The sequence below is a fragment of the Postia placenta genome (assembly GCF_002117355.1).
Source record: "Postia placenta MAD-698-R-SB12 unplaced genomic scaffold POSPLAscaffold_9, whole genome shotgun sequence".
In the NCBI taxonomy this organism is placed as follows: Eukaryota; Fungi; Basidiomycota; class Agaricomycetes; order Polyporales; family Adustoporiaceae; genus Rhodonia; species Rhodonia placenta.
The window spans coordinates 1,724,038-1,744,439 of NW_020169840.1; the positions used below are offsets into that span (position 1 = coordinate 1,724,038).

General features: G+C 55.1%; 8 protein-coding genes across 8 annotated transcripts; 7 read left to right on the top strand and 1 right to left on the bottom strand.

The window, feature by feature from the left end:
• Window positions 1–751: 751 nt before the first annotated feature.
• POSPLADRAFT_1047494 (hypothetical protein) lies at window positions 752–1,276 on the top strand (the record flags this gene model as incomplete). Its single annotated transcript, XM_024479303.1, has 4 exons — window positions 752–768; window positions 794–1,069; window positions 1,131–1,163; window positions 1,228–1,276. The coding sequence occupies 4 exons, from the start codon at window positions 752–754 to the stop codon at window positions 1,274–1,276; spliced, it is 375 nt and encodes a 124-aa protein (XP_024338052.1).
• Window positions 1,277–2,551: 1,275 nt separating this feature from the next.
• Window positions 2,552–4,133, top strand: POSPLADRAFT_1047495 (hypothetical protein; the record flags this gene model as incomplete). The annotated part of the gene is made up of 7 exons (XM_024479304.1): window positions 2,552–2,568; window positions 2,638–2,907; window positions 2,968–3,000; window positions 3,498–3,631; window positions 3,719–3,926; window positions 3,989–4,021; window positions 4,085–4,133. The coding sequence occupies 7 exons, from the start codon at window positions 2,552–2,554 to the stop codon at window positions 4,131–4,133; spliced, it is 744 nt and encodes a 247-aa protein (XP_024338053.1).
• Window positions 4,134–5,141: 1,008 nt separating this feature from the next.
• Window positions 5,142–7,678, bottom strand: POSPLADRAFT_1182402 (hypothetical protein; the record flags this gene model as incomplete). The annotated part of the gene is made up of 7 exons (XM_024488916.1): window positions 5,142–5,586; window positions 5,639–6,516; window positions 6,568–6,742; window positions 7,194–7,305; window positions 7,362–7,437; window positions 7,489–7,569; window positions 7,634–7,678. The coding sequence occupies 7 exons, from the start codon at window positions 7,676–7,678 to the stop codon at window positions 5,391–5,393; spliced, it is 1,563 nt and encodes a 520-aa protein (XP_024338054.1). The 3' UTR covers window positions 5,142–5,390.
• Window positions 7,679–8,151: 473 nt separating this feature from the next.
• On the top strand, window positions 8,152–11,508 carry POSPLADRAFT_1145839 (hypothetical protein; the record flags this gene model as incomplete). Its single annotated transcript, XM_024485852.1, has 10 exons — window positions 8,152–8,231; window positions 8,437–8,511; window positions 8,556–8,718; window positions 9,247–9,467; window positions 9,549–9,744; window positions 9,863–10,050; window positions 10,216–10,538; window positions 10,593–10,669; window positions 10,721–10,901; window positions 10,955–11,508. 10 exons carry the CDS (start codon window positions 8,152–8,154, stop codon window positions 11,506–11,508), a joined length of 2,058 nt encoding a protein of 685 aa, XP_024338055.1.
• Window positions 11,509–13,130: 1,622 nt separating this feature from the next.
• Window positions 13,131–14,540, top strand: POSPLADRAFT_1040413 (hypothetical protein). The gene is made up of 7 exons (XM_024477740.1): window positions 13,131–13,375; window positions 13,444–13,556; window positions 13,628–13,686; window positions 13,749–13,890; window positions 13,949–14,101; window positions 14,154–14,270; window positions 14,329–14,540. Exons 1-7 carry the CDS (start codon window positions 13,192–13,194, stop codon window positions 14,374–14,376), a joined length of 816 nt encoding a protein of 271 aa, XP_024338056.1. The 5' UTR covers window positions 13,131–13,191; the 3' UTR covers window positions 14,377–14,540.
• Window positions 14,541–15,063: 523 nt separating this feature from the next.
• On the top strand, window positions 15,064–15,706 carry POSPLADRAFT_1040415 (hypothetical protein). The gene has a single exon (XM_024477741.1). It carries the CDS (start codon window positions 15,149–15,151, stop codon window positions 15,398–15,400), a length of 252 nt encoding a protein of 83 aa, XP_024338057.1. The 5' UTR covers window positions 15,064–15,148; the 3' UTR covers window positions 15,401–15,706.
• A 558-nt stretch (window positions 15,707–16,264) lies between these two features.
• POSPLADRAFT_1040416 (hypothetical protein) lies at window positions 16,265–17,797 on the top strand. Its single transcript, XM_024477742.1, has 6 exons — window positions 16,265–16,376; window positions 16,430–16,515; window positions 16,579–16,663; window positions 16,739–17,180; window positions 17,282–17,487; window positions 17,547–17,797. The coding sequence occupies exons 1-6, from the start codon at window positions 16,290–16,292 to the stop codon at window positions 17,574–17,576; spliced, it is 936 nt and encodes a 311-aa protein (XP_024338058.1). The 5' UTR covers window positions 16,265–16,289; the 3' UTR covers window positions 17,577–17,797.
• A 1,765-nt stretch (window positions 17,798–19,562) lies between these two features.
• POSPLADRAFT_1145723 (hypothetical protein) lies at window positions 19,563–20,000 on the top strand (the record flags this gene model as incomplete). The annotated part of the gene is made up of 2 exons (XM_024485829.1): window positions 19,563–19,782; window positions 19,840–20,000. 2 exons carry the CDS (start codon window positions 19,563–19,565, stop codon window positions 19,998–20,000), a joined length of 381 nt encoding a protein of 126 aa, XP_024338059.1.
• Window positions 20,001–20,402: the final 402 nt, after the last annotated feature.

Below are 20,402 nucleotides of genomic sequence, written 5' to 3' on the forward strand. Positions count from 1 at the left end.
AACGGGTATTATTATTTTGAAGATGACTTGTGTATGCGGTCTCCTTCTGTCACTAGGCACGAGAACCACAGGCGACCGAGACACGATCGGTTTCCCGTGTTCATTGTCGTGGCAAAGCGATGCAGCGAGCGCGCTTGGCGACACTAGACTATTGCTCCGCCCGGCCCTGTCGATCGCGCATGAGCAGGAACGATTTTAATTCAGAGAAAGTACCGCTTATAGGTGATACTTCAACGTCGGAATTCCACATTTTTTCGATACCCGGACCTGCGGACCGACGAGACTAGTCTAGTGGAAAAATCAAGACGTTACACTGAGCACTCAGTAGTTGTCGAAACCTTTTGTGTTCTCAGCGGGCGGTTGTTCGGTGAGAAGTTGTTTGTTTTTGACGCACGCGGCACCTCTCGTGAAACTGGCAATATAACGTTGCACACATAGAGCTCATCGCTTTGAAGGCTTGCGATATGATCGAATCAATCCGGTTGACAGCTGTGCAGATGTGTGAGACATTACAGCCAGCCATGTTTTCTGAAGCGGCCTGATATCCCGTGGCACACCCTGATCGGTCGCCGGCTGCCATCTTCGCATATGAGCGCCAACGCGCTCGTCTTTAATGCGGTCTCACGAGGAACGGGGATGATGACCGCCTTTTCCCGCCAGGTCTACCGGAAGTGTGCCGAATGGAGGATATAGAATATATAAAAGCTGAACATGAAAGACGTTTGGTGCTCACGAAGCACTTCGAGTCGATATGGTCTTCATCCGAACGTACGCATACAGTTTCACTCCGCAGCAACGACACTAACCTTCAGTTGTGCACAATCGGTAGAGCTCTCGCACTTACCGCGTTCGTGGCCAGCCCTTCTGTCTGCGGGCTCAGGCTGCTAACACCCACTGGAGCCTATCCCGGCGGGGTCGTTGAAGAGAGTTGGGTGTCTGAGCCCTCTGATCCTGCGACCTTCTCTCTCCTCCTCTCGAATCTGAACACGCACGATACATACGCCCTCGTCGCATCCGTCATTACTTCTGCGGGACATGTGTACTTCACCACCCCCGACGTGCCGTCCTCGTAAGACCACCAGCATAACCCCCCTCGAGATCTGTACGACTGAACTTTGACTGGTTCATAGGCTTGACTACGTGCTAGAAGCGGTGAATGTCACGTACGTTTGCACTTTGTGGATCCTGCGGCTGAAACACATGCTGATCACCGGGTGTTATACGCAGGAACGACAACGTGGTGTACTCAACAACCGACCCTTTCGTGATCTCATGAGCGATCGATGACTCGGACCTGGCTGGCCACCAGCTGCTTCAAATGGTCAAAGCACTTTTTTCCTGGAGTCAAGTAGTCGAATGCGTAGTCGGAGTAGTATGCAGAGCCAGACGCATAGGGACAAAGATATTTGCTCGCCTTGTTTCGCAGCACGTATGAATCTTGCTAGTGAGCTATATCAATGTCTCTTGCATCCCAATGTGCCCAACGCCAGCGCAAGGAGCCAAGAAGAAGTCTTAGGGTGCCGGCGTTCTGCAACCCTGAGAACACCAATCTCTCGAACCGCTCATCGTATCGCCTTGATTCTTGCTGTGTTCGACTCTGCTCATCGTTCCGGAGGGCATGGTACCCATGACATCATGACTTGTCCATGCGTGGCTGTCGTCACCTCAGTGTCGTACCTTTGTTAACGAACAATGAGGACCGCTACAGCATCTGTGGGCGTAGCGCGCGTCTGAGTATATGTGCTTCGAAAGGCGATGGGGATGATGAACGCCCGCTCATTATTTTTCACTAGGTTATGATGACAGGATTGCATCAGAGTCATCACTCCATTCCGCCTAATTCGGCCTTGTAAAAGACCTATATATGCATAACATCAACGCCTTGACTGACATGACTGAGGGCACTGACGCATACTGGCTCATTGACTTCACGCGGCGCCATCAGATTTTAATGCAGCAGGAAACGAAAGGGCACGAGGCAGAAAAGCGATGCCGCGGGCGCGCTTCGCGACACTGGCCCATTGCTCCGCACTGCGACTTACGCCGGAGTTAGCCCCCCGAAACGTCTACTAAGATGGCCGCCTTCGCGTGAGACATCTATCATTGCCCAACGTTCAATCTCACAAGGAGTGGAGACCACGGCCTTGCTTTCACGTACGCGTGGATGTAGTATTGGGAACAAGTCTACAACCAGAGCGGCGCGTTCTAGGGGGCATGAGCGAGGTTTCGGATGGGGACCGATAGGTGCTATTTGAGAGTTGTTTGCATCTAGACATACGTCTCGAAACGATACAATCTGGACTGAACGTACGCACCTCGGCTTATAATGCAAGACAAGCGACATGAGCGAGCCGAGTTGCCACGTCAATTTAGCAGCTGCGCGCATGAAAGCAGTGTAGCGAGAGCGTTTCATGACAACGGATATTGACAGGTTCTCTTGCCTTCTCACGATGGACGACTTTGCCATCACGGAAGCTGTAGTGGACGGAGAAGATATAAGCCAGGGCCTTAAACGCACTGCGAAATTTGACAATACCGTCGAGTGATCATCATGGCCTTCTTACGCAGGTACGCTTTCTGCCTTGATTCCGAATATCATGTAATCTTGATTCCTCGTACTGCGCCTATGGCGTGTAGTGCCTGCATGCTTGCCGCCACCATCTTAGCTATCCCTCTTGCCTCTGCTTCTGGGATGACGGTCAACCTTACCACGCCGACCGTGTGGACGCGCGGCACGAACGTCAACGAGACCTGGTCGTCGGGTGTCGGGCCCTATAATTCCGGATTGTTTAACCTGCTCCTCGTCAATACCAATGATACGGGAGTGACCCAGTATACGCTCGCTACGAATGTCCCCGCCTACTACGATATAACATATTTCACAGTGCCGACAGATGTGCCCGTCTCGTAAGATAATCCAAGCTCGATACTGTGGCTGGACAGGAGCTGACGAGTTTCATGCTTTAGGTCCAATTACACGTTGCAAGCGGTGAACCTCACGTACGTGTAGTCTTCCTAACCTGAAACGTCCTCTAACGCGGTGTGCACATGCAGGAACTATGAGGACATATACGACCAGAGCGGCACGTTCTCTATAGATTGAGTGCATCTAGCCGGGTGGGCGCCGTTCGGGGAACAGTATGCGCACCGTATGCTATCAAGTCCTTATAGGACCTGTTTGCGTTGTCGTTCTGTATTTATGGTCCGTTTTGGACTCTCATAGTGCCATTATCACTTCGACAGCCTGCGATTAGTCTCCTGAGAGCAGAGCGCAATGCACTTTCTTCAACATAAGCAGGATGCTGCGATGTGATCGGAGTCACGAGCCTGTTTAAAATACGGTTGGCAGCTGTGCAGGTGTGCGAAGCATTGCAGCCAGCCATATTCTCTGAAGCGGTCTGATATCCCGCACATCCTAATCCTGGTACGTCGGAGGTCGCCTGCTGCCGTCCTTCTATGTGAGCGCCAGCGTGCTTCTCTTTGATGCGGTCTCACAGGAATTATGACCGCCTTTTCCCGCCAGGCAACTGTCTGCTTAGGATGTCAGAATGGATGAATATAAAAGCAGAGCATGAAAGATGCTTGGGGCTCACGAAGCATTGTCTGCACCTCCCGTCATGGCCATTCGAAGGTACACATACCGTCTCACTCCGGAGAAGCAACGCTAGCCTTCATTTGTGCATCATCAGCAGTGCTCTCGTACTTGCCGCGCTCGTAGCCAGCCACTCTGTGTGCGGGCTTGGGTTACAGACACCCGCTGTAATCTATCCCGGCGCGGTCGTTGACGAGAGTTGGGTGTCTGAGCCTTCCGATCTTGCGACCTTCACTCTCCTCGTCTTTAACTCGGACCTGGACATTGCATTAGCGCTCGTCGCATTGGTCAATACCTCTGAGGGGCATGTTCACTTCACCACCCCTGATCTGCCGTAAGACCATCAACATATATCTCCTTGGAATTTGCATGACTGAACTTAAACCGGTCCATAAGACTTAACTACTTTCTAGGAGCGGTGAATGCCACGTACGTTTGCGGATAGCGCATCTCGTGGCTGATCACATGCTGATCACTGGATGGGATACGCAGTGCCAACGACGAGATATACGCAACAACTACGCTTTTCTTCATTGCGTGAGCAATCGACGACCTGGCTGACGGGCGACGGCTGCTTTCAGTGCATTTCCAACACTGTATTTGGCTAGGTAGTTGAATGCAGTCAGAGTAGTATACAGAGCCGAGCGCGTAGCAACGCAGATAGTCTCTCACCCGATTCGCAGCATGTATCAATCTCGGTAGTGAGAGAATCAATGCCTCTTGTGTTTCAATGCGTCTCGTTGGTGCGAGGAGTCAAAAGTAAAGTCTTATACCTTGACGGTTGTAGAACACACGCTCTGGGGGTCTACGTTGTGAAGAGACAGCATAATACGGTGCATCTTGGCTGGGGAATGATAATCTGAATGCCGGCATAGACGAAGACATCAAGGGGAGTGTACCTGCGCCAGTCAACGAATTAGGTCCCATGTGTTCAAGAACTTGGGAGTGTGGCAAGCGCATGCCATCGTATTCGGTATTGTTTGTAGCACCTTGCAGGCTTTGCGCGATCCTCTCTGTATGTTTTCTACATGTTTGAGGTTGAAAATTTGCACCGGATGGAAGCTATAGCGCATTATATACGTACACGTGTTTGTAGTGAGCTACGGCAATGTCTGATGCGTAGTGCGCCACAACAGGCTAAGGTAGGTTTCGAGCAACATCACAAAGTCGCAAATTCTGCTTTAAATGTGAAGGATATTATTTGAGGCAGACAATAAGAAATCGGAAAACAGGAAGACTTGCGGAGGTCATTGTTACACAGATCCCTGCTTCTCGATCTGTTCTAAAATGTGAAGAGCGTTTGAAAATAAATTTGTAATAGTGTACCGGAGCGTTGCTGAGGAAAGAAGCGCGCGAACTCTTCTCTCGAGTGCCATGCTCCGTTCAAATTGACCTACATCATGACAAGGAAGCGCCCGAGCCGCATCCCACTCATAGTAAGACTACTCAAGTACTCAATAGTAGTGACATGTACCACAAGGCAGCGAGTACTCTTCGTACGTGCCGTGAACCAGGCATACGGGACTAAGACGACGTCTGGGAGAAGTCATTCAAGTCGGCAGATAATGGTACATTGCGTATCTATAATCAATTGAGAGATAAAAAGTCTAACTGCGTGAGCTACGTTCTACAACTTGGCTGCTCGACAACCCTGGAAGGGGGATGCCCTCTTCATGCAATCTCCCTTCGAGGACGCCAACAGGACCACACCCGACAAACCCTATCAAGGAAAAGGTGAGAGACTCGAGAATCACAGACCAATCTCAAGGGAATAACATGCGTGAGTATGTGAAGCAGTTCAGAGCTTCGTGAAAATCAGTCCGACGACAACAAAGATGATCGTCGAGGGCGGCGTCACAATGCAATATGACCAGAAGATTGTCCGACTAATCAGCCGCTCGAACGCATCCCCAGACGCTGCCTGTGTGATCTGCGCCAGCGTCAGCGCAGGCGGCGACGCAATCAGCAGCACGTTCGAGACCACGAAGACCGGGCTGTTGCATTTCGTCAGCACGACGCGCACATGAACCCAGATGAACCACCTACTCAGCAAACACCTCCTGCACGTCAAACTTCGCCGCATACGCCATCAGTGGCAGCAGCAGCAACGGCGTCACGAACATGCGCGCGACGACCGCCACCAACACCGTTTTCGTCTCGCCAGGGCGCATCTCGCTGCTCTTCGGACGCTGCTCCCCGTCCCACCGGCGCATGCTGAACATCTCGCGCATATTGTCCATGAACGACGCACAGCTCGCCATGCTTGGGCTCCGCGCCCGCGCCTGCGTCTTGTGCGATGGCAGCCTCGCGCCCGCGCCCTCCTCCGGCGGTGTGTAGAAGTACGCGCCAAGCACGACGAGCGTGAGCGGAATCGAGCAGTTCCCTGCCGCGGTCAACGCGCCCTTCACCGGCTGCACATGCTCGTCTAGCGCGTGCTGCAGCGGCCGGATGCAGGCGACGATCAGCGACAGTATCGCCGCCCAGAGCGGTACGGTCATGAACTCGTAGAACGTGTTCCACCATCTGCCCAGCCGGTGCTTCAGACGCCGCATCCGGGACTGCCATAATGTCGATGTCGGCTCCGTAATTGTGCCCCGAGCAGGGTATCCAACTTCCTCTTCCTCTTCGGCGTAATACTCCGAAGGCGCAGCTGACGCGGATGCCTGCGTTCGCGAACTGGGGAAGGAGGATGAGTTTGGGTCCTTGACCGCATAGTCTCGCCCCCGCACGATGGTCTTGGAGTCGTCCGAGTCCGACTCGGATGACTCAAGTGACGCTCGATGGCGGAGTATACGCTGTTCATCCTCCGAGTTTGGGAAGGCAGTCTCATCAGACTCGATAAGCGGTGCCGCCGGCCGCGCTTCCGCCTCAGAGGCCTCTGGATCTGCGCTTGACAGTAGGCGAACACCATAACTCCATCGCAGCTGTAGTAGTGTCAAGCATGTACAGTCCTTCAGCAGTAGATAAAGACTTACCATCATGCCGAGCGTGGAGTACAGCACCAGGTAAGTCAAGGCCCTTCCTACCATAGCGTTATTATTATCGTCTTCGCCCCATTTCAGGCCTGGAACAGTGAGAACGAGACTTTGCATCAAGGCGATCGGCAAAGAATTGGAGTTCATGAACATCGCGGCGGCAATCGCAAAACTCCTACAGGTGAAATAAGACGTAGTCAGTCATGTGTCACCAAGGTTATACCCTGTATCAAGTCTCGATCCAGGACAGGTACCGCAGATCCGGAAGCGCTTCGCGACCACTGCAAGGCAAGCCCAAAGTGACGGCGCTGGTCCAGTCCTACCAAGCAAATGTAGATTCAAAAGACCCACAAGCCTCAATCCGACACAGCTGAGGCATGATACGAAACATCGTTGAGGAGGTCTGCGCCTTGACCGTTGGTCGCGGACCTTCCACGGGTGAGATGGGGGCATGGTGGTCTTGCGACATATGCTCAATATCTCTGCTGAAGATGATCGCATGGCGATTGGGCAACTCCGACGTCCAAGTCTCATGCTACTTAGTCCGTAGCGTGCGGATGCCGCACAATTATCGACGAGAAACCACTCTCGACCGCGGGCGCCGCGACAAGAAAAACCGAGCTCACCTCTGCGATCTCTTCAGCCTCAACAACCAGCTCAGAAGGTACGCGACAATCATCGACACGGCCGTAGTGACCACGAAGAATATCGGGATGATCCATAGTTCACGAAGTTTGGCTACGCAACCCGGTCAGTGCAGGTTTGAGGACATTTGAAAAGAAAAGAAGGCGCACCTGGCGACAAGAAGAACGCGACCTTGGAGAACAGGAGCGAAGGCGTGAACAATGAGACATTTAGGCGGTTGATTTGCTGGGCGTCCGAATAAGTAGCGCACTCCGCATTCCTATTCAGACGGCATACCTTCTGCGTCTTCCTGTCAAGCACTCCTGTCCTGGCAAGAATATACCCTGCCACACAGATCAGGAATACCTCAAGGATTGACTACAAAGCGCCAGCCCGCGTCAGCACACTATCGCTAGCATTGTCAAAGTCGATGATCCCTTACGTCGAAGACAACCTGGAGGAGGGGTCCGATGGGGGTGTCGTTCATGAATGTAGCAGCGACTGGGATGGATGGTCTATGTTGCAGAGAAAGAACAATGCGAGGTGTCGCGCATCCAGGGCGGAGAGGGGGCGGAAGGTGCAGACTGAGCCCGGATGCGTCATTTGTAGCGTGCTGTGGGCCTGTGGCTGGGAGCCGCCGGCTTTGGCAGAGGTCAATCTCGGGCGCCTCCGCACCTCGCCCCATCTCACACTTTATTCTAACCGAAGTCCTCTGACACGTCCTACAGCGACAAAATCTACGACAAAGAATGCGAGAGGAACATCCAGTATTGCCTCCAAATTCCATGAGAATAGCGAAGAAAAGCAACGTAATCCCGCATTTGCAATTGGGCACACGTTCGCAGTTCTGAGAACAAACCAGATACGCGAACTACATATCGTGTGACGGCCCTTCATATCCAGGCTACCGCGACTCGCGCACAGGCCTACCGTCTCCCGCGATGTATAGCTTGCGTACCAATGAGCAGCGGTCCATTACAAGGCAAGAACATGCGTTTGACAACAACCACGAATGTGAACTACACTCTGAATGCACATATGTAAGTCACGCGCAAACCATTCACAACCTTGCAACACTTACAACCCAGTACTGTCCTGAGAAGGTCATGTGCAAAGAACCTCGGATAGGTCAGTTGCAGCTTCGAAGTTCTTGATTTCTTCATGATCACGAGGTGTTGCGTAGCAGCCTTATCCATTCGAGCTAGCCAGGTATGTGCTGAGATATGTTATTGATGCAATAACGAGACAGGTACGAGACGACGCGGATGAAGAGGGAACATACCATGCTACAAACTTGGTACGAATGACCAGTGAGCCAAGGTCTGTAGTCTGTAATCAAGGAGAATTGCATATTCACGGCATAGCCGAAGGATGCTCCGAAGACGTGCGCGTACGCAGAAGTTGCCAGATTCTGGCGACGGTCAGAGGGGCTCGTTCAAAGAGCCGGCACCCGTCCTTACTAATGTCAGGATGGGTTGCGACCGGGCATGGTCGGAGAGCGTGGAAGTCTCCAATGAGCAACAAACGGTGTAAGTGCAAGGGAAACCAGGGCATCTTCAAGGTTACAGTCGTCAGACGTAAGGGTGAGACATAGATTTTCGAATCAGACCTCGGTGTTCAAATCGAACAGCACAGTAGTTTCCGAACATTGTTAAGCCTCAGTGACAACCCAGCAGGCTCTAGATTAAGACAGTGCGCATGATGTAGGGGGCTTCAAGTTAGGCACAGAACACAAGCGCTAACCTCTATCTACGCGCTGCATCGTTCTTTCAGCAGAAGAATGACGACCCCAACCTTAACAATACACCCAGCTTTTGACAGATGTAGATGTTCACTGAGAGTGAGGCTGAGCACAATCGCGCTTGCAGGTCGTGAGCCAATTGCTGGCCTAAGGTAAAATGTAGACAGACATCTGAAACAGAACGTGGCCCACCTTGTTACCATCTTCGCGCTCTTGATGAAAGCTTCCACCCATGAGAGATGGCCATTCGCTGCAATTGACGAACAGCTCGAGATCTCAATCAATGCTTCGCGATACCGTGCGCGTCTCTCCAGCATAGCGCACAAGCTAGAGAAAAGGCGGTAGTCCAAGTGTTCATTTCCGTACACGCCGCCCTAGCGCGCCCTGGACACCGTGCCGACGGTACACAATTGGTGTGCGTTAAGTTCGTGAGCCCGAGGGCATCACAGGAGTTGATGGCACCGCGGCGTCACCGATTGCATAGAAATAACAACTCCGTGAAACGCCAGCGCAAGATTGCAATCGTGCTGCACCAGTGAGGAGACGCTGGAAAGACTTCCACCATCGGAAACAACTCATCTATAAGGGGGACAGTGGGACCTAAAACACGGCACAGAATTTCACCCCGATATCATGCGTTGGGCGCCGACGTCCTCGATCTTGAGAAAGAGAAAGGCCCAAAGTGGCGGAGCGCGCACGTTGAGGCGGAGAATAAGATAGTCCCAGGGCTTCGTATTCACGGTACAGAGCACTACGACCGCAAGGACGCTGTAGCGCGTTGCGCGGGTGCCGCAAGTTTCGTACCAAGCGCAGTCGGTGGCCTAGAAAGGCTGTGGCCGTCGAAGACGAGCCCGTTGGCGTCGAGGTCTAGAGACGACGCGCCCATGTAGCGCCCGTCGGTGGGGGCCCGCATTAAGGTTTGGTTCACAGCCTGCGACACGTGCACCCTTCTTCGAGTCGTTTGACCATCAAACCAACGCGCTCGCCGGATTGCTCAGCACGTCCTGCACCAAAGTTGTAAGTCACGGCCTTTTGCAAGCCTCGGAAAGCACGAAGTTGACGGGTGCGGTGCGCGAAGCAGTTGTAGCGGAACAAGAACGGAGTGGGAGCGAGCGTCGGTGAGTTCTGAGCGGCGACGAGATCGGGAACGAGATTTGAGTCGGAGTGAGCAACCTCCTCATGTTCTCCGCTACTGCTCTCGGCACCTCTGCATCCTATTCCATGCTCTCGTTCTAACTATATGCTCCCCATGCACACAGATAATTCGCAAACCGCAAGCCCAGCAGAGCCGTTGGAGCATACATCCCTTCGACGGTATCCTCACAATACAGCGATATGGCCAGCGAGCCAAACAAATCGTCCAATACGGGAGGACAGGAGCATGTTCAGCCACATCCACCCGTAGCATATCCCCAGCAGCAGTTCGCTGGCCACTATCCTCCTCCTAGCCCCTATGGCCCATACTTTGCCTACGCTCCCCTCCCCGACGGTTCTCACGACCCGAACGCCCCCAATGGCGCCCCGCCTCCGGGCCCATACCTCATGCCGTATCCTCCCCCGCCTCCGGGCATGATATATGCCTATGCCGCGCCGCCGCCACCACCAGGTAATTTGATGAGTCATCGTGTTTTTAGTGTAGTATATTGAACCAGCAGCTTAGGTTATCCTCCGTACATGCCCGGGGCGCAACCTCCGCAGAACACGCCTCGTCCCAAGCGTAAACAGGTTAAGATGGCGGTGAGTCCAGCGACTATAGCGTCCGAGAAATTTTCTTAACACCGCCGCCAGTGCACCAACTGCGCCGGTGCGTGCAAGCGCTGTGACGAGTCGCGTCCCTGCGAGCGCTGCGTTAAGTATGGTATTGCGGATACCTGCGTGGACGGTATTAGGAAAGAACGGAAGAAAGGCATCAAGCGCGGGCCATACAAGCGCAAGAACCGTACACAGAGCGGCGAGCAGGCTACGACAGGTCAGCTGCCATATTTTGTACCGAACCACTCAGTTTCACTCAGTGTGGTTTAGGTTTTTCGAGTCAGGCCAATAGCGACGATCAGGCTTCTCCTCCAGCGCCTTATCCCGTTCCTCCAGAGAGTAACTACTGGCCCTACTACTACCCGCCCCCTCATGGTTACGTGCATCCTGGGCATGACGCTCATGCTCATCCGGAAGGCACGCCCAACGGCGCAAGTCCGCACGTTCCTCATCCCCCGTATTATCCAATGCACCCGGTATATGCGCCATACCATCCTTACGCGCCTCCTGGCGCTGTACCGTATGCCACCCCGCCTGTGCCGCCGCCCGCACTGAGTACCGTCGCGGCGCCCAACGGGAAGAACAACGACCACACTGGCGCAGCAAGCGAAGCGAATGGCGAAGCTTCAGCGTCGAAGAAGAAGCGCTCCCGCACGAAGACCGGCGACGACGGCGGGGCGAAGGCCCGCAAGACCAAGTATCTGTCTTCGGATTCTCAGACTGACGGCGATGCCGGACGTGGGAAGGACCTCCATCTCGGCGGCCCGCCTGAGGGGGGGCCCGTCTTCAACGGGATGGACAGCAGGGCTATTGTGGCCGTTTAGCTCTCCGTCCCTGCCTCATGCCAGGCACCCACGAACACGCGTCTCCGCCCACGTCTGCCACTCCTGAGACAGGTTCATGACGGCTCGCAGCCATTTGTCTCGCCTGTACTTGTATCGCGTCGTGTTCATTCCCCTTATCGCTCCAACTCTATCGTGTTCTCGTATTCTGTACTCAATAATGCCTATATCGAACAGTCGAGTACTGCCGAGGTACTAGGATACATCTTTTGCGCGTCATTTAGCCGGCAATGGGGTCAGGAGTTAACTCTCTCTGTAGATCCCTTTGGCGTTTTTGCTAAATATCCAGGAGATGTGTCTCGGGCTCGGAGCATAGATTTCCGTTCGTATTCATATGTATGCCCCTCTTCCTTTCTTGGTATGCTTCCCTGTTGTCTCTGTGCTGCTAGTGGTTTCGATACAGAATTTCTTGCGATTTGTATACAGTGTTGCGTGTGGATGATGGATTTGGGTTCCTGTTGTAAAACCAATCAAATTTAAATCACAATGAAATTATTTATTTACGTTGCTTGGCGTGTGTTTTGCTGCAGCCGATGCAAGCGCGGTCGTGGTCATGGTCGTGGCGGCCGCTGGCGTGCCACAGATACATGCGCCTTCCATGTGGTAAAAATGTACGTCAGGCTCCTTCGAGGGCGTCCTCGAAGCTAGATGGCACGATAGCCATAGCATGAACCCTAACGAACAGACAGCTTCCGGCTCGAGAGCTGCTTTATCGCGGCTTGGAGAACCACTACCCTGCTCACCGACGTTCCTGGTTTCATCTGTGCGCTCCGCACAGAAGTTCTAGACCGGTGCACATTTTGCGCTAAGCGCTGGTGAAAAGGGCAATGTTCTCTTCATGCAACTGGCTGACACAGTCCATTCAACCTGCCAGATGCACATATGTCGAACAGAAATATAGCATATGAATGCGGTACAGACGAGCCCGGTGTGCTTAACTTACATTATTGGCGGGCCCGGTCCCATGTTTTCATGTGGTGCCTTCCTGGGACCTGTGTGAGGTCAGCGGTAGTACCGGCGTTTATGACCAGCTTCCTTCCTGTCGATGGACAAGATTAAGTTGCATACTACATCATCGGAGTCACGGGGAGTGCACTGGTGACGAGACGTACGGCGCGCGCGAAGAGGCATACAATTTGCTATTCCCGGAGTTCTGTGGAAGATGATATGGATAGGCTGAGCTCGGGACAGGTGAAAGTACTTTGCCATCCTCCACGCTAGAACCATACCAGGAGGCGCGGCAATCCTCAAAGTCATGACTCGATGTGCGGCGTGAACCCGCTCGCCCGGCGAATCAGGGAAGCTGTCCGCTTTGCTCGATCAGTTCGATTGAATTCGAGGGTGGGCTGGCCTATGTTCAATTTCGTACGCGAGAAGATTACACGGGGTTTACGACCAGCAGACTCAGCAGCTGGGCTCGGGTGCCCTCCCAAGACCGCAAGCGACTGGTGCCACAAGCCACAAGCCGCACCGCGACGAGATCGGGATCGCGAAAAGCGGTTGTTTATTTCCAAGGCTCTTGCCAAACAAAGACCCGGGACACCCGAAATTTCCGCCCGCCCAAGGGGCGCTAAAATTCCGCGGCCACTCCAGCTCACTTTCCGCTCCTCGACTCCTGCACGCCCACGACACTCGTCCGTCGCCCCGCCATCCTATTCTCCCATCATGTCTGCCATCCGTTGCCTCCGCCACGTCTCTCTGTCCGCAAACAGGGCGTTCGCCGTCCGCGCCGCGTCGCGCACGCTCTCGCGCGCCGCCCTGCCCGTTTTCGCCGTGCGTGCCGCACCGGTGTGCGCATCAACGTCAAGGCCGTTCTCCGCGTCCGCGCGGGCTCTCGGCGAGGGTGCCTGTGCGTATATTTTATATGTATATGTGCGGTACTGTGCGATGCACGGCTTGCTGACAGCTGGCGCCCAGCCGACGTGTCGCTCGCGCAAAAACTCGGCGAGGAGCTCCAGTACGAGAAGGAGGCCGCCGCCGAGGCGGATCCCGACTTCCTGAAGTCGTTCAAGGCGCAGGGCGTGTGGGCGGTGCGTGCCTCCCCCTCCCACCTCTTGGGCCGGCACGCGTATAGGCGCATAGCTGACGCCGTATTCTGCAGATCGAGGACGTAGCGGGAAACGACGAGATTGCGCTGTCGCGGAAGTTTGGAAACGAGGCGTGCGTGTGCCAGCCTGTGCCGCTGCCGCTTGTGGAATGCTCACGCGCCAGGTGTATGCCAGCATCCGGCTGATGTTCTCGATCGCGGACATCCAGAACGAGCAGGAGGGTGAGTTCGACCAGCCGGAGGAGGGCGAGGAGGCGAACCCGGAGGAGGGCACCCTGCCGTCGTATCCCATCCGCTGCTCCGTGTCCATCACGAAGGTATGCGCGTATGCAAATGTGTTCTCGTTGGAGGCGCTGACGTACTCGTGTTCCTTAGTCGGGCGCACCCGGCGCGCTCACTGTTGACGCGATGTGCCAGGAGGGCGCGTTCGTCGTCGACAACATCTCGTTCTACACCGACGCAAAGGTTGGTACGGAGCTGACGGCTGAGGCGGATTGGAAGCGTCGCGGACTGTACATTGGTCCCCAGGCACGTGTATCTTCGCTCTCCTCGCACTATGTGCGCACTAATTCTGCAACAGTTCGACACCCTCGACGTCGCCGTTCAGGAGGAGTTTGAGCGGTTCCTCCAGGAGCGCGGCATCAACGAGAGCCTGGCCATGTTTATTCCGGAGTATGCCGAGTACAAGGAGCAGAAGGTATGCAGCGCTCTCGCCATTGCACGTAGCGATTCTTACTGTATGTTTATGACCACAGGAGTACGTCAGCTGGCTCCAGCACATGAAGTCATTTGTCGAGGCCTAGGTGCAGGGCGCGGATGAGTCATTCATTACGATGGACGATTGACCAAACTCTTGCACATTTTGCTTGGTACACCCACCCCAAAAGTCTATGCTTTCATGGCAGTGATTACTACCTACTTACGTGCGCAGCTGCATACATAATACACACCTCCATTCTGCCTTCAAGGGTCTGATACTTCGATGACGACATGTCTTTGGTCTGCGCACGTGATCGGAAGCCGGCTGGACTCGGGGCCCCTATGCCGAGAGACGAGTGCAAGGTGACCTCGTCGTCTGCTGTTGTTGCTCGATTCATTCGCTTTCCAGAGCAGTGTTTGCGATATCGAGGGTTTGATGTGCGGTCTAGAGGGTGTGGTGCTATCTCTGGATGTCTGGCCTGGATATCTACGGATATCCGAGGCGCTCCTCGACGATACGAGAATGTGCCAGAACCCGCTGCACCGGTCGGTGACTACGTGTCCCGCGTCCTGCTTGTTCCTCGTCCTTCTTTCTTCGTCCGCCCTGACACGCACCACGCCCGGCTTAGCACAGGGTGTCCGGAATCGTAGCACGGCCACGTCAGCTCGTCACCACTGTACCTCCCATCGCGAGATTACGCGATGACTCGCGTGCGTATAAGTACAGCGCACGGCTAAGATGCTCTCCTCCAGCTCGTCTGCGCCGCAGTCCTCCCGCCGCCTGGTGTACTGAACTCGACATCTTCTGATTCGTGCTTTCTCTTGTGCTCATCATATCCTACCCTCGAGCATCCAGACATCCCATTCGTCTCGGTAATGTCTAGCCCAGTCGCCATCCCCCGCACCGAGCGCACCGCCCGCGACCTCACCCCCTCGTCGGGCTCGCCTACGGGCCTCTATGTCCCGGTCCACAAGCGCAACGCATCAGCAGCGTCGTCATTGACCTCGGAGCGCCCTGCCTCCCCGCCCCGCTCACCGCGCAGCCACCCGCACAAGCGCGGCCAATCACGGGCAAGTCTGGCTCCTTCGCACGCATCGCCCGTGCCCAGCGCGTCCCCTCGTAAGTAGCCATCGCGCGCCTCTTGTGCTGTGGCTGCCGCTCACGCGCGTCCGCATGCAGTCCCCACCGCGCATCCCCGCGTGTACGATATCCGCACGCTCCTCGCGCTCTCCGCGTCCCCCCTCGCGACGCTCTCTCCCGCACAGCTCGGCGCCGCCTCGGCCATCCTCCCCTTCGTGGTCCCGTCGCCTACCTCAGCGTCCGCGTCCGAGAAGCGTGCGGCGGGCCGGCGCCGTCCCGCGCGCAAGGGCAGCGCGGGCAAGAAGCTCGTCGCGAGCATGCAGGCGGACGTCGAGAGCCGGCGCAAGCGGCACGGCACCTGGGGCTGGCAGGTGCCCGCGGGGCCAGGCGAGAGCTGGCGGCACGCGCCCGTTGCGCCCGTGTCTGCTTGAAGGCCTCGACACACCGCGGCTCGTAATGCTGAACGGACTGGACAGTTGGAAAACTTGATACTATAGATTGCTCCTGATTTGTGGCGATAACGACGATACCCCCTCCCCCCTCCCCCGGCTCTTGCATAGGTAGTTTGGCCGTGTGGCTAATTGTGTAGTGTACAAGATGAATTTGAAGGCAGTTCTGCCAGCCTGTGTCACACGATATCGCATGTGATGCCGGTGACGAAGTTACTTAACAGGTCATCTCCAAGGCCGCAGTGCAGTGTACTTGCGGTGATTTGTGCACCATCTTCTGTATAGGCCTTTTCCGATTATGCTGACCCACATGCATCCCGAGATCCCTAGGCGAGACTCATTTGGGGGGCTGCGAAACGTAGAGGCGTGACCGTGCAGTACGTCATAGTCCCTTCTTTGTTCCACCATGCTAACGTGTATATAAGCAGTCGATACCGGAGCTATACGGTAGCTTCCCATCCTGCTTTTATTGATTTGGAACTGAGCTATGGCAGACGCCGTGCTAGATCGCCTGACTGCAAGCAACGTCTTCGACCTGGGAGGTGTGGTAGCGGTAGTCACGGGCGGCGGGACGGTAAGCAGCATGTTCGTATGAACCTACAGCGGGCGTGATGCGAATGCTGCCAGGGCATAGGCCTTATGATGAGCACCACCCTGCTCGCAAATGGGGCAACCGTGTACATCATCGGACCTAAGCAGGAGGACTTGGACAAGTGCGTCGTCTGTGTCTTGTACGCTTGCCCCGCCTGACCCACAATCGCCATGGTCTCGTGCAGGATGGCAAAAGTGTACAATGACGCCGCAGAGAAGACCGGCAAGCCCGGGAGGATGCACGGCATCCAGGGCGATATCCGCTTCAAGGTGCGCTCCCTCACCAGGAGTGCCCCGCTCTACCAGGTCGCACACACCCAATATGCAATATTCACGCCGCCGCAGGCCGAGGCCCTCCGCCTCGCCGACGAAGTCGGCAAACGCGAGCAGCACGTTACCGCGCTCTTCAACAACGCAGGCATCATGGCCGGGCAGTTCGCCCCGCCCGCCGCACCCACCGCCGCGGCCTTCCGCGCAGCGTACTTCGACCCCATCACAGAAGAGGACTTCGACCTCTCCCTGCGCACGAACGCCGTGGGCCCGTACTGGCTCACGTTCGCGTTCCTCCCGCTGCTCGAGCGCTGGAAGGCGAGCGCGGGCGCGGGCGGCGCGCGCGTCGCGCCGCAGGTCGTGATGACGTCCAGCATGAACGGCTGGACGAAGGACCCGCGCACCGCGAGCCGCTCGTTCCCGTACATGTTCTCCAAGGCCGCGCTCGGGCACGCGACGGCGGCCCTCGCGCACGAGCTGCTCCCGCTCGGGATCCGCGTCAACGGCATCGCGCCCGGTGCGTCCGCCCCAAGCTGCTTGCGCGCACAGTACTAGTGTAGTCCTGCGCGCCAGATCGTGAGCGCGTGCTGACCCCTGGCCTCGCTGGCCGCCGCGCAGGCCTCTTCCCGACCGAGATGAGCGCGCCGGGCACGATCGACGCCGTTGGCGCGTCGCGGATCCCGCCGGACCTCCGGTTCCCGTTCGCGGTACCCGCTGCCGCGCCCGGGCAGCCGGGCGGCACGAACAAGGACATGGGCGCGCTCGTGCTCTGTCTTGTCGCGAACTGGTTCATTAACGGAGAGACGGTGCTCATTGACGGTGGGGTGCGCGCCTGGTCTTACTGGTGGCTGTGGCGTGCTGGCTGATGCGTCCTATGTGCTAGACGTTGCTTGAGCACGCGTCGTCGTACTGAGCATGGCGTGCAAGGCGACTGGAAAGGCATGGCTGTTCGCTGGCTGAGGCTGCTGCGTCATTATTTGCCGACAATTCTGATCACTCGGAATACGTAGAGTCCTAATAACGTTAAGTTCGCGGGTTGGCTCTGGCTTTCACCCAAGCTGCTCCTGATCTTTGTTCTCGCGCCCATCATTCAGATGGTTCTCGATAGTTTGCTGATCATCATTCAAGTATGTACTGTGCATATGAAGCTTCAAAATATCAGACTCCCAGCTGCAGTGATTCACCTTGACTCAGATACGATGAATACGCCTTTGGACTTGTCGCAAATATTCCATCCTTCTCACTCACACATATACCTTGCGGGCCCGCCCCGCCAAGCGACGATAGACAGCATCAGGCAGATGCTTTGTGTCGGAGAACGTCCGAAACACGTTCTAGTGGGGCGATATCCCTTACCTATGGAGAGCAGAGCTTCTGTGGTTCAGCTTGTCTGCCCACGGGAGACTAGTATTTGCCGCTGTTCGACGAGGATCGTAGTCGCTTTTCCTGGTCACTTGTTTCTCGCTTTCCTCTCAGCGACATTTAAGCGGCAATTGTGGTTGTACTACATGTTTGTTTAGCTACTACCGCGGCGGAAACGCGAAATTTCGTAAGCTGACACCCGTCATTAGACGTCTGGACGCCGGCGCGCAGGAGTCCCCTTGACTTCGGACTCAGCCAAAACCGTGCTACGGCCTGGTAGCCAACCGAACCTTCAGCAGTAACCGGTACGTGGTCTACTAATTGCCGTAGATCCCCGACACTCAAAGACCTCGTGCATGTTGGACCAACGGGGATTCGGTCGACGAGCGCGTTTGTCTACAGGCGTAGCGATGCCCGTAAGGGACAATCGCGCACGGTACGTACACCGCGAGCGATAAATTAGTACGATGGGCCTTCGGCCCCCGGCTACCATCATGCCCGAGCTTGCGAGCTCACTCCTGATCCCATGTTTCAACAGTGCATCAGATCGTACACTTGTGTCGGTGTCCCGATCACAGAGCCTGAGGCGACTTGTGGCGCGTTCTCGTTCTATCCCTGCGAGAGACAAGTTACCGTTTCAATCACTCTGTGGTATTCTCTCGTCTGATGATCGTACATACCCTCGCGCGCAGCAGGTCGTGCCTTCGCGCATATGTCCTCCTAAGTGCTGCCACGATGCTGCCGCGGAATCCGTTTCGTCGACACCCTTCGCCTATTTATGTCGACACACGTAGAGAGCGCGATTTCCTGTTCTACACTCGGCCAAGCACTGGACAAGCTGCATGAAGTACTATAGTAACGCAAGAATGGCACAGGGATCGGGTGGAAAGCTATTACTTTCTTGGGCAGGCGAGAGTTCTGGTAGGTTCATCTCCTGCGCAATCGCGATGGAATGCTACATGCCTCACACAGTGAGGCCGCACTTCAGCGGCTGCAGACACAGAGCTTTTGGCATATGATTGGTACGGGCGCTACAATATTTGAGCTCGCAACAGATCTCATCCGTAGCTACACATATCAGACCACGGTTTGGATGCTCTAACAATAGTTCACGAATTGTCATTCACTGGGCCTATTGGGTGCTCGATATACATCAACCCCGACAAGTGTCTGGTTCTATTCGGGTCGTGCGTGTTCAAGCCGCCGAAGCTGAGACTCACCTATCGAGCTAAGAAGTCTAATTAGCCCTCTGGGGAGGGAAGGCGAGTTGTCACAACGTATAGGGCGTACATTTCCACGATGAAGTAGCGGAGGAAACACAGTGAGATATCCTGGTCAAGGCCTAGGCTTTCGTTACGGAGAGGGCGGGGTAATGGCCTGCCTCCATTGTGCACACTGTTAAACGCCTGGGTTGTATAAAACAGGGAGAATGGATCGACACAATACAGGCTCTCTTTCATCTTTCAACAAGCATCTGTGTTAGTAAGTGACTCCTTGCTCTTTTGTCAATAGATGAATAACCTCTATCATACAGACAATGCAGATCATTCTTGTACTCACAGCCCTCATTGTGTCGACCTTTGCGACCCTCACCAGTGACTCGTCTGTCACGCCAATCGCGTTGTACAACAACAATTGCGAAGGAAGCAGCCGCTGCTCACATTCTCACGTCTCCAATTGCGAGACGGCTATAGCCAGCGTAGATCCTGGTGCCACCTACTACGACAAGGACTCGTTCTCAGTTGGTCATTGTTACAGTGCGCTTATAGTCTGTTTCCACATTTTCCCCCAGTGGATAACCTTCTCGCTCACAGTGGTTTATAACACAAATGGTGCCGGGTCTTATCCCGTGAGCGGCCAAACCATCATAGACACCGCTAACACCATATTGTCGACCTGCTCGAAGGCGTGTGGCAGCTACAGCACGAACAACGACTGCGCCACCTGCCATGTCACATTGAACTACCGAGCTTGATGCATGGATTCCTGGGGATAGGTGGCGGAGACTTTGAACGGCGTTATAAGACATCATATTCTTCTGCCGTTTGAGGCTGTTGAGGCCATAGTCAGATGGACACGTCACAATCAGGCTACAGTGGTTCATGGTGTATACGCTACTTTCAAGTGAATGACTCATACCATTTTGACATCTTCGACCGTTGCTCCAACGGATGCATACATTTGCTGTCTCACAATATGGAATTTACCTACCTCTTGTGGCTAACATGACACCTCATAGGACTACATTATGTGCGCCACGAGATTCCGTCAAGAGACCAGACGACATGCTATGCAAGCGTCGGGGTAGTGACTCATCCAGCTGGCCTGACGTTCACTTTCCCTAGCAATCCCACGTCGTCTACTCCGAGAGCACAGA

Bases quoted from the DNA above. Each gene is read 5' to 3' on its own strand.
- POSPLADRAFT_1040413 (XM_024477740.1), top strand. From the start codon at position 13,192: ATGTCTGCCATCCGTTGCCTCCGCCACGTCTCTCTGTCCGCAAACAGG. The intron at 14,102-14,153 runs GCACGTGTATCT...ATTCTGCAACAG, and splicing joins GACTGTACATTGGTCCCCAG to TTCGACACCCTCGACGTCGC. The intron at 14,271-14,328 runs GTATGCAGCGCT...TTATGACCACAG, and splicing joins CCGAGTACAAGGAGCAGAAG to GAGTACGTCAGCTGGCTCCA.
- POSPLADRAFT_1040415 (XM_024477741.1), top strand. From the start codon at position 15,149: ATGTCTAGCCCAGTCGCCATCCCCCGCACCGAGCGCACCGCCCGCGAC.
- POSPLADRAFT_1040416 (XM_024477742.1), top strand. From the start codon at position 16,290: ATGGCAGACGCCGTGCTAGATCGCCTGACTGCAAGCAACGTCTTCGAC. The intron at 16,664-16,738 runs GTGCGCTCCCTC...ACGCCGCCGCAG, and splicing joins AGGGCGATATCCGCTTCAAG to GCCGAGGCCCTCCGCCTCGC. The intron at 17,181-17,281 runs GTGCGTCCGCCC...GCCGCCGCGCAG, and splicing joins CGTCAACGGCATCGCGCCCG to GCCTCTTCCCGACCGAGATG.